The sequence below is a fragment of the Marmota monax genome, unplaced genomic scaffold (genome assembly GCF_021218885.2).
Source record: "Marmota monax isolate L192 unplaced genomic scaffold, Marmota_monax_Labrador192_F-V1.1 WCK01_AAM20220418_F8-fsc01147, whole genome shotgun sequence".
NCBI lineage: Eukaryota > Metazoa > Chordata > Mammalia > Rodentia > Sciuridae > Marmota > Marmota monax.
The window spans coordinates 1-11921 of record NW_026692873.1 but is presented as its reverse complement, the minus strand read 5'-3'; the positions used below and the strand labels follow the sequence as shown (position 1 = coordinate 11921).

At 38.4% G+C, this 11921-nt stretch overlaps 1 protein-coding gene across 5 annotated transcripts in view; it reads left to right on the top strand.

Moving 5' to 3' along the window:
• Nucleotides 1-10224, top strand: part of LOC124096119 (E2F-associated phosphoprotein) — a 31200-nt gene extending 20976 nt beyond the window's left edge. For 3 of the 5 annotated variants that reach the window (XM_046449673.2, XM_046449671.2, XM_046449675.2), the window contains exons 2-4: nucleotides 6312-6493; nucleotides 7791-7886; nucleotides 10077-10224. In XM_046449673.2, coding sequence (XP_046305629.1) covers nucleotides 6312-6493; nucleotides 7791-7886; nucleotides 10077-10198 — 400 coding nt within the window. In that variant the 3' untranslated portion in view covers nucleotides 10199-10224. Of the gene's footprint in view, nucleotides 1-842; nucleotides 1007-6311; nucleotides 6494-7790; nucleotides 7895-10076 lie in introns of those variants that run through there. The other 2 variants (XM_046449674.2, XM_046449677.2) reach the window with 2 other exon arrangements.
• The last annotated feature ends 1697 nt before the right edge of the window (nucleotides 10225-11921 follow it).

Below are 11921 nucleotides of genomic sequence, written 5' to 3'. Positions count from 1 at the left end.
ATGTGCTAGTTTCTCTTTGCCCATCAACAACACATAGAATCTCAAAAAGCCAGTCCAAATGGCAGTCTTACCTTCAAAGTGTACAGGTTCTAGGACCACTGCCAACTCCTTAGAATCTCTTAATTACAAATTTATGGGAATCTGAAAGTAATTGGTCCAACTTTTGTGGAGAATAATGAAAATGCACATAAGGGTATATCCCTGAGGAGGGCTATGATTCCTAGAAAAGGAGAAAAAAACAAGTTCCCCTACAGATCTCTCCTTCATACCACTGTGACTCACAGGAGAGTATTTTAGAGGCGGGAAAGCGGGTGATCCCCCTTCTGTTCACTATAAAGGATCATGGCCCACACCCACTATACCAAAATAGGTTTACAAGAGAAAAAAAAACATAACAAATCTACTTTATGTAATCAGTCTTATGTGACATGGGAGTGGAATCGATTGAGGGCTAAACAAGAGTTGGAACTGAGACCAAAAAGAGAGAGCTTTTGTTAAGACAGTTGGGGCAGAAATCAAAATGGGGATGCGATGATGTGGAGAAGCAGAAAGCCAGGCGGGGCAAGGAAGGCAAAAGGGTTCCAGGCGAGGAGGTGGGAGGGTGCTCCAGGAGTTGGAATATCATCTAGGTTTCTGCTTCGTAAGTCAAGTAAGACACTGACTGTAGAGGATCCATTTCAGAGACTGCCACTCATGAGGGTACTGTTTATTATTTTCACCTAAGAAGAAGCTGCGAAGGGGCCTGAGATGATCCCACACCGCATCTCCCGGAACCCCTGCTCCACCCACCTCTGGGACCAACTGCGCCGGAGCGCAGAGAGGACCGGAAGTGCGGGCGGAAGTGGAGTCGGGGACGCTTTAGGGAGGTACCCGCGGAGTAAACAGAGACGCTACTGACAGGCAGTGGACGGTGTAGGCACCTTTAGGCCGCCATGAACCGGCTGCAGGATGACTACGACCCCTACGCGGTTGAAGAGCCTAGCGACGAGGAGCCAGCTTTGAGCAGGTGGGCCCCCGACCCACCATAGTTCACTAAGATTTCCGGCTGAGGCTCACCCTTTGAGCGCCTCCATTTGCTGCCCCTCCCTGGCTTGTGCCGACTGTCGGCTCAGAGGCTCGGGGCCCCTAGCACCCCACTGCGGTTGTGGGAGGCCAACGGGGGCTCCTGGTGGGGTCGCGCAGCCCTTGGGGAGGCGGGCCAGACGTCAGCGCCAGGAAGAGGGCTCTTCCGGAGTCACTGGGGGCCAAGCGTAAATCTATAAAGACCGTGAGATTGAATTCTGCCTCTACATTTTGCTAGCAGTGTGACCCAAGGCAAGTCACTTTTCCTCGGTTTTACATCTATGAAAAAGGAAATATAATAAGTATGGAGATATATCGTAAGTGTATAGTGATGGTCAAAGGACTTAATGTGAAGTGCCTTTTTTTAGTCACCCAGAGCCGCGATCACACATGCCTGGTTAAGTCCTCTACCGCTGAGCTACAGCCCCAATCTCTGAAGTGTCCATCTAAAAGACTGACCTGTGAAACAGAAATAAGGGAATATTGAACAGGCAATTTTACTACTGTATGTTTGTTGTGGGCTACAGAGGTAAATCACTAAAAGCCTTGGTTTTCAAAGGCTTACATTATATAGGGTTAGTGAGATGATGTATATATTTTGGAAGAGCATTTTAGAAAATGATGGACCGAAATAGACACAGATGAAATGGGAATTTCCAGAAGAGAGGATTTATCCTACTTGAAAGAAACTTGTAGTTGTATTGTCAAAAGATTTTCCTGTGAAAATCTTTTAGCTATTTCTTTAGCTGTCAGTGGGTCATATTCATAAACTTTAAAAAGTTAATTCTGCCTGATGAAGCTTTCTGTGAAGCACTTTATTCGTTCACAATGGTTCCTCATTGTCCTGGGGAACAGTTGTAGACATGGAAGACCAGACTGCTGAAAGGATTTCTGTGGTGAAGAGTGAGAATGGATAGTAAGATTCCCTGTGAAAAAGAGTTTCAGTTAATAGGTATTGACTGTGAAAGGAGCTACATTACTTAGTAATTCAGTTTATATTTAGTTTGATTGGAATATAGCAGTGTTTCTGGATTTGAGTTATTCTGTTATCCTCTCTCCCCTGTGTTGTTATTGACTTAATATTTTTCTTAAGGTCAGTTACTTTTTTAGTGTTTATTTTTTAGATATAGGTGGACACAATGTCTTTATTTTACTTTATGTGGTGCTGAGGATCTAACTCAGTGCCTCACACATGCTAGGCGAGCGCTCTACCTCTGAGCCACAATCCCAGCCAGTCAATTACATTTTTATAGTTAAATTTTTTTGTACCCTGCCCCATTGTGGATTGAACCTAGGGGTTCTCTACCACTGAGCCACCCCCCCCCCCCACATACCCCCAGACCTTTTTGAATTTTATTTTTAGAGAGGTTCTCCCTAAATTGCTGATGCTGACCTGGGACTTTTAAGTCCTTCTGCCTCAGTCTCCCAAGCAGCTGGGATTACAGGTGTGCACCACTGTGCCCAGTTGAAATTAAATTTCTTTAAGGAAGCTTTATAATCCTATGACAGTTGTCACCGGTAAGGTAATTATAAATATTGTGAAAAGAAAATAATGTTATTAGACAGCATTGCTTGCTGAGGGCTCTGACCTCAATGTTATTTTAAAAAGAGATTGGTGTTGGGGTGATGACTGCTCTGGAGGTTGAGGCAGGAGGATTGAAAGTTCGAGGCTATCCTCAGCAAATTAGTGAGATCCTGTCTCAAAATAAAAAAGAATGGTGATGTAGCTCAGTAGTACAATGCCTCTGGGTTCAATCCCTAGTTACTACCACCACCACCACCCCAAAAAAAGGAAATAAAAAGGAGATATTGGTGTTAGATGGTTGAGAAGTCTCTGTTAAGATTTATTTTTACACTAATTAAACAAATATCAAAGCCTGTTGCTGTTTGATGGAAGCTGGCAGAAGATATGAGACTTCTGGGTCAGAGAAAAGACTACAAGTAGCATAGCAAGCATCATGTCATGTTGGTTGCTCTTACTTTTCCATCTTACAGGGGTTCCAAGAAGGGATCGTGCTAGATGAATCTGCATATTCTGTGGGTTTGTATGGTGATTAAAGAATACTTAAGAGAATCACCTCTTTGAAAGCTGACAATAAATAAACCTACTCTCTCTGCTGGAAGGAAACATTATCTCATTCCTCAGGGTTGCTTGCTGCAAACACAATGCTGAGAAATGGCCTGAGTGAAGAGTGGTCAGAACCTTGCATTCTTGGCAAACTCAGCAAGAATATGCAGAGCTTGTTTTGCCTCTTCCAGCAGTGCTAAAGACTATGACTTGCCTTGAAATAACTACAAGGAATGGAGAAAAATTGCAAAAAGAGGAATGCTCTTGTCTTCTGATTCAATTTTTTAAAAACTTTTTATTTTGAAGTTATTATAGATTGACAAGCAGTTGTAAGAAATAATATAGAGATCCCATATACATTTCACAGTTTTCTCCAATGTTAACATATTAGAAAACTATAGTGCTAGGAGATGGACCATGACAGTCAAAATACAGAACATTTTATCACCACATGGATCCCTCTTGCTGCTCTTTAACTGTTATGCCCACTTCCTTCTCACCTCCATGCCCTACCTAACTCCTGGCAGCCACTAATTTTTTCTCCATTTCTATAATTTTGTCATTTTAGGAATGCTGCGTGAATGGGACCATACACTGTGTAACCTTCTGGGCTTGGCTCTTTTTCACTCAGCATAATTCTCTAGAGATTCATCCAGGTTGTTGCATGTATCACTAGTTCATTCCTTTTTTTTTTTTTAAATGGCTGAGTAGTATTCCACAGTTTACTCATTGAATGACATTTGAGTTGTTTCTAGTTTTGGCTGTTGAGAATAAAGCTGTTATAAATATTCATGTATAGGTTTTTGGGTGAACTTAAGTTTTCATTTTTTTGGGGGTGGGTAAATGCCTAGGAGTTACAAAGGTTTGGGTTGTGTAATAGTTGCACGTTTTGTTTTATATGAAACTGCCAAGCTGTACTATTTCACATTCCCTTCAGCAGTGAATTCAGTGTTAACTTATTGGGCTGATCATCCTGCTACTACTTAAAATAATTTACATTTCATACTTTTGAAACACTGGATTATAGGATCAGAGTTTCTCAAACTTGACAGCACTGGATGGCATATTGGGTCAGATAATTCTTTTTGGTTGGGGGATATCTTTTTTTTGTTTTGTTTTGTTTTTGGTACTAGGGATTGAACTCAGGGGCATGTGACTACTGAGTATTTTATTTAGAGATAGGATCTCTAAATAATATTATTCAGTGCCTCGATTTTGCCGAGGCACGCTTTGAACTCATGATCCTCCTGCGCCTCTGGGATTACAGGCATGTGCCACTGTGATCCACTTGCAGGGGATATCTTGAGCGTTATAGGGTATTTAACAGCATCCCTGGCCTGTAGCCACTGTGTGCAAGTAGCCTATTCTCCCTGTGCCCAGTGGTGACAATCAAAAATTTCTCTAGTCATGTTAAATATGCCCTGGGAGGGAAAATTGCCCCTTGTTTAAGACCAAGGTAGCTAGATAGAGGGCAAGAGTGGTGGGCTGGGGATGTGGCTCGCCTGGCATGCGCGGGGCGCTGGGTTCGATCCTCAGCACCACATAAAATAAAAATAAAAAATGTTGTGTCTGCTGAAAACTGAAAAATAAGTATTAAAAAATTTCTCTCTCTCTTTAAAAAAAAAAAGAGTGGAAGGTAAAGTTGATAAGATTAGTTGGAGTCAGTTTTTTTTTTTTTTTTTTTTTTTTTGTGTGTGTGTATTGGGGCTTGAACTCAGGGGCACTGGATCACTGAGACACATCCCCAGCCCTATTTTGTATTTTATTTAGAGACAGGGTTTCACTGAGTGGCTTAGCACCTTGCTTTTGCTGAGACTGGTTTTGAACTCACAATCCTTCTGCTTCAGCCTTCTGAGCCTCTGGGATTGAAGGGTATTTTTAATGGTGTGCTCAGAGGATTGACCATGGAAGGCTCCTGAGTTGGGTAGTGGTGAGATGAGAGTTCTTTAGGAAAAATAGTTTGGCAATAGGATTAAGGGTGGAGTGAAAATGATGAGTTTGGAGGCCTAGAGATCCTTAACTTATAGTAGTACAAGCAGGGCTAAAAGGACCTGAATGAAAATAGTGGTAATGGCTAAAGCCTCAGTCTTTATTGAAATTGGTGTGAATTGCATTTTTCTGATTTACTTTTGGTTTTTCCTTCCAGTACTGGGGATTGAATCCAGGGGTGCTTACACTCTGAACCCCTTTTATTTTAAGTTAGAATCTTGCAAATTACTGAGGCTGGCCTTGAACTTTCTCCATCCTCCTGCCTCAGCCTCTTGAGCAGCTGTGACTGTAGGTGTATGCCATCATGCCCGGCAAAAGCACTATTCTATAACAGAGAACAGAGAAGTCAAATCAGGAATATTCTGTATCTGTTTACTAGTCTGTGAGTAATTGAATATTATTTATGTACTACAAATTACATTGAAAATTTTACAGGCATTTAATTTACTTTGTTAACATTTCATAGCTTTAAATTTTTTTTTTTAGTTGTAGATGGACCCAATACCATTTATTTATTTATTTATATGTGGTGCTGAGGATTGAACCCAGTGCCTCACATGTGCTAGGCAAGCACTATACTACTATACCACAACCCCGACACCCGTATATGTCTTATTTAAGTATTCAGAACTTAAAAAGCTGCCAGTTCTGTGAAGTAAACTTTTTATTTTTGATGGAATTATGAATTGGTACAATGATTTTTGAAAGTAATGTGATAATACAATAAGTCAGAATGATGTTTGTATCTAGTTCTAGACGTTTATCCTAAAGAAGTTACCTACACAGAAATGTTCATCGTAACATTTAATAACAAAGAATTTAGAAATAAATGTATGGAATCTATAAGAGGAAATGTTATATAGACTTTAAAAAATTTGGAGTCAAGTACTCTGTTGGCACACACCGTAGTCCCAGCTACTTGAGAGGCTGAGGCAGAAGGATCACTTGAGCCCATAAGTTTGAGGTCATGCTGGGCACATAGACTCCATTTGTAAATAACTAAATACATAGGTAGGTAGGTAGATAGATAAATAAATGGAAATAAGCAAGACAATTGATTTACCAAGTGAGAATTGCTGTATATAATATCAAATGTAACCTTGTAAAGTCAAAATAATTAAACAGTGAGATGATGAGAATGAATTTTGAGTGATTTTAATTTTTTAATATTTATATATGTATATGTATTTAGCTCTGAAGATGAAGTGGATGTGCTTTTACATGGAACTCCAGACCAAAAACGAAAACTCATCAGAGAATGTCTTACTGGAGAAAGTGAGTCATCTAGTGAAGATGAATTTGAAAAAGAAATGGAAGCTGAATTGAATTCTACCATAAAAACAATGGAGGACAAATTATCTTCTCTAGGAACAGGTACGCTTTATTTATTTATTTATTTATTTATTTATTTATTTATTTATGTATTTACATGCAGTGCTGAGAATCAAACCCAGGGCCTGGCACGTGCTAGCAGCTCTACTGCTGAGCCACAACCCCAGCCCTGGAACAGATACGCTTTTGATTCGGTTTTTATACCTATTTTTATAAGCTCCATAGGCTAGGAAGCTTACTCATGCTCTGTGTTTCCAGAACTTTCTATAGGTGCACACACAGTAAATACTAATTGGGTGAAGGAATTATGTTTGGCAACTGAACCAGAGTTTTCTTTGATGACTATGGGAAAATGTCATGCGTTGTTGAAAAGACATTATTTAGCATTATTTATTTGGATAATGTCCTTTTGTAGTTTTTACTCAAGGATTAAAAAAAAGACACATGAGTCTTATAGGTATTTTGAACATTAGATGTCACTGATGGCAGATTTAATGATGTATCATCATAAATTCCTATTTTAGTAAGTAATAAAACATTTTATATTTTAAATTTGGTCTTTTTGTTAAATGTACCTGACCCAAAATCTAATTTGTGAAAGTAGGACTCTTCAGCACTGGTTTTCATGTTACTATATTGGTATTTTATGTATTAACTGGTAAGAACTGAAAGCATATAATAATAACCACAACAACAACTAAAGCAAGTGTTAATTAGAGGAAGAATGAGGGAGACAGGCATGTGATGATATAAGTATAGGTAATAGTATGGAACTGAGTACAGTTGAAGAGAGGAAAAGTGTGTCTTCGTCATTCCCTTGCCTTTCCTTAGAGCTTTTCTTTCCATTAAGCTCCCTTAAAACAAGATACTCATTCCCTGTTCTTCACAGTGCACTCCCTGTCTGAAAGATAGAGATTTGTATATGGGCAACCTGAAAAGGTGGCCTTTAAAAAAAAAAAAAAAAATTAAATTTTTTTTTTTTTTTAGTTATTGATAGACCTTTATTTAATTTATTTATTTATACGTGGGGCTGGGAATTGAACCCAGTGCCCACACATGCCAGGCAAGTGTGCTACTGCTGAACCCCAGCCCCTTAAAAAATTAATTAGATTTTTGGGAAGGAAAAAAGATTTAGAATACTAAAATTAAGGTGGGGGGGCAGTTTTCTGTAATTGCATAGAGCATAAAATAAAGTATGTCACTATGTGAAAATATTTAACCATCCAAATGAGATTGTGAATAAGCTGATATTACTTTGTAGTAATGAAAGAAGACATGGAGGTTTTTTCTTATGAATTATGTATGATTAGTCTATAAACTTAATTTCTGGTTTTCATAGGGTCTTCTTCAGGAAATAATAAAGTTGGAATAGCTCCGGCGAAGTATTACGATGATATATATTTTGATTCAGATTCTGAGGATGAAGACAAATCAGGTAAATAACATATCTATCAGCCTTAGCAGTAATATTTTATGAAAAAGGTTTACCAACTAGTTGATATTAGGATTTTTCTTTGAGTTTTATTTTTTAAGAAATTTTAGGTGGTTGATGTGAAAATAAAAAGAGGATTGATTAGTAATAAAACCTGGGAACAAAGACTTATGAGTACATGGCATTATCAGTAGCACTGCATGGGTATGCTAGGGAAGGGGAGAATGTGTCCTGACTCAGTACTTCCCCTGCTCAGGGCTCAGGGCTCAGGGATCTTTCCCCAGACTCCTTCTAGGTCCTTCAGACTAACAACATTTGTTTTCTTTATACCTTTTTTTTTTTTTGGTATTGAGGATTGAACCCAGGGGTACTTAACCACTGAGCCACATCCCCAGCCCTTTCTTTGTGTGTGTTTTATTTAGAGACAGGGTCTCACTGAGTTGCTTAATGCCTTGCTTTTACTGAGGCTGGCTTTGAACTTGAGATCCTCCTGCCTTAGCCTCCAGAGCTTCTGGGATTACAGGCATGTGCCACTTGCCTGGCTCAACACTTGTTTTCACACCTGCATTTTTTCTGAATTTTTACTTTCCTGAAGAATTTTCCTAATTTGGAAAAATTAATTATATTTAGTTGGGAAAGCTAATTACATAAGGAGTTACACTGGAATATACAAAATAACAAATTTATATTTAAAAGGACGTTTTATACTTTTATGTCATTACTTAAAATATTGGTGTGCTAGAATAAATTTAAAAAGTAATGTATGTGCTAGATATGGTGTCACATGCCTATAATTTCATCACTTGGGAGACTGTGGCAGAAGGATCACAAGGTCCAGTCTAGCTTGGGCAACCTAGAGACCCCATCTCAAAATAAAATAAATTAAAAAAGGGCTGGGAATGTAGCTCAGTTTTAGAACACACCTGGGTTCAATCCCTAGTACTACAAAACAGAACAAACAGAAGTCTAATATACGTAGATAGCTGTGGGTTTTTTCTTTCTTTCTTTCTTTCTTTTTAAAATATTTTAATATTTATTTTTCAGTTTTTGGCGGACACAACATCTTTGTTTGTATGTGGTGCTGAGGATCGAACCCGGGCCGCACGCATGCCAGCGGAGCATGCTACCGCTTGAGCCACATCCCCAGCCCCAATCTTTCTTTCTTTTTTTAAAAATATTTATTTTTTAGTTGTAGTTGGACACAATACCTTTATTTTATTTATTTTTATGTGGTGCTGAGGATGGAACCCATGTCCTTTGCACGTGCTAAGCGAGCATTCTACCACTGAGCCACAACTCCAGCCCTTTTTTCTTTCTTTTTTAATTGTTTTGCAGTTCTGGGGATTGAACCCAGGACTGCTTTACCACTGAGCCACATCCCCAGTCATTTTTATTTTTTAGTTTGAGACAGAGTCTAATTTAAGTTTCCTAGACTGGCCTTGAATTTGTGATCCTCCTGCCTTAGCTCCAGAGCAGCTGGGATTACAGGCATGTGCTACTATGCCTAGCTTCTTTCTTTCTTCTTTTCCTTTTCTTTTTCCTTCCTTGTTCTGGGGATCAAATCCAGGGCCCTGAGCATACTAGGCAAGCATTCTACTATTGAGCTATGCTCCCAGCCCTGTATTCCAATTATTTTTTTCTGATATTAGGGATTTAATACAGGTTGCTCTACTGATGCACTATATCCCTAGGCCTTTTTACTTTTTATTTTGAGACAGGGTCTCACTAAGTTGCCCAGGCTGGCCTTGATAACTTGGTGAGATACTGTCTAAAAAAAACAAAAAACAAGAAGGGCTGAGCATGTAGCTCAGTGGTAGAGCCCACCTGGGTTCAATCCTCAGTTACCCTCCCCACAGAAAAAAGAGAAAAAAATTTTTTTTCTTTTTTTTTTTTTTTTTTTTAGAGAGAGAGAGAGAGAGAATTTTAACATTTATTTTTTAGTTTTCGGCGGACACAACATCCTTGTTTGTATGTGGTGCTGGGGATGGAACCCTGGCAGCACGCATGCCAGGCGAGCGCGCTACCGCTTGAGCCACATCCCCAGCCCAATTTTTTTCTTTTTAAGGATAATTAAAATAAATACGTAGCTTGATATACGTAGCTTGATAAACAGGAGATTCTTTATTTTATGTTAAAGAAATGTGAACTTTACCAACGATACTTAGCTATATCCTTAACTTTTAAAAACATTAGCACAGGTGACCAAGAAGAAAAAGAAGAAACGACACAGGATTCCAACAAATGATGAATTACTATATGATCCTGAAAAAGATAACAGAGACCAGGCCTGGGTTGATGCACAGAGAAGGGGGTAAGAATTTAAATTTAATATTTAGACTCTTTAGGAAAAAATGGTTGAAAAATGATTTTTACCACATTTGTATTTTATACATGTTTATGTTTATATACACATATCAACAAAGAGGTTTGAAGAAAAAAACCTGCAAATTTATTTTGAAAATAACCAGCAAATTTTATTAAACAATTCATTTTTAAAAACTACTGTTGAGTTCAACCTGCTGTAGTCAGTCTCTCCCTTCAAGAAACAAAACTGATTTTTTTCAGATAGACACAATTTTTTCTTGGTACCAGGGATTGAAATCAGGGGGTACTAGACCACTGAGCCACATTCTCAGCCCTATTTTTTATTTTATTTAGAGACAGGGTCTCACTGACTTGCTTAGTGCCTCAGAGTTACTGAGGCTGGCCTTGAACTCTAAATTCTCCTGTCTCAGCCGCCCAAGCTGCTGGGGTTACAGGTGTGCACCACCACAATCCACAGATAGACACAATTTTAAATTACATTGAGATTAAGAGTTTATGTGGGGCTGGGGTTGTGGCTCAGTGGTAGAGCACTCACCTAGCGTGTACGAGACCCTGGGTTCGATCCTCAGCACCACATAAAAAAATAAATGAAAAATTAAAGGTATTGACAACTACAACTAAAAAAAAAAAAAGTTTATGTGGATGAAGAGAGGATATTGTTTAGCACCTGATTTGTTCCATTCACAAATTAGGTTTTTTAAAATTCACATAACCTGAAATTGACTGTTTTGTTTATTTATTTATATATTTTTTGTTGGTGCATTATGATTATACATAATAGTGGGATTCCTTATGCCATATTTGTACATGTATTAACATAATTTGATCAGTCTCATTCCCTAGTACTTTCTCTTTTCTCTCTTCCCTTTTTCTGATTTGCTTGCTCTACTCTATTGATCTCCCTTCTATGATTACTATTATTATTTTAATTATTGAATTATTATTGTATGTGGGATTTTTTGTGGTATATTCTTACATGGATATAGCATTTTTTTTCATTACTTGGGATTGAACCCAGGGGTGTATTGAGTTACATCCCCAGCCCTTTTTATTTTTTTGAGATAGGCTCTCATTAAGTTGCTGAGGCTGGCCTCAAAACTTGGAAGCCTCCTGCCTCAGCTTCCCAAATAATAGGGATTACAGGCATGCACCACTGTACCTGGCAAAAGTATCCATTTTAAAGTGAACAATCTAGTGATGTTTATTATATTCACAGTGGTGTGTATCACTACCTCTGTCTAGTTTCAAACCATTTTTATAATTTTTATCATCTCAAAAGGAAAATCCTGTATCATTAAATAGTTTTTCTCTCTCTTCCCATATCCCCTGGGAATATGGGAACACATATTGTGTTCCAGATCTGTGTTCTATCTCAGTGGATTTACCATTTTTGATAGTTCAGCTAATGGAATATTCTACAATATGTGACTTTTTGTATTTGTGGATGAAGAGAAGATATTGTTTAGCACCTGATTTGTTCCATTCACAAATTAGATTTTTTAAAATTCACATAACCAAGGGCTGGGGATGTGGCTCAAGCAGTAGCGCACTCGCCTGGCATGCATTCGGCCTGGGTTTGATCCTCAGCGCCACATACAAACAAAGATGTTGTGTCCACCGAAAACTAAAAAAAAAAACACAAATATTAAAAAAAAAAATTCTCTCTCTCTCTCTCTCTTTAAAAAAAAAAAATTCACATAACCTGAAATTGAT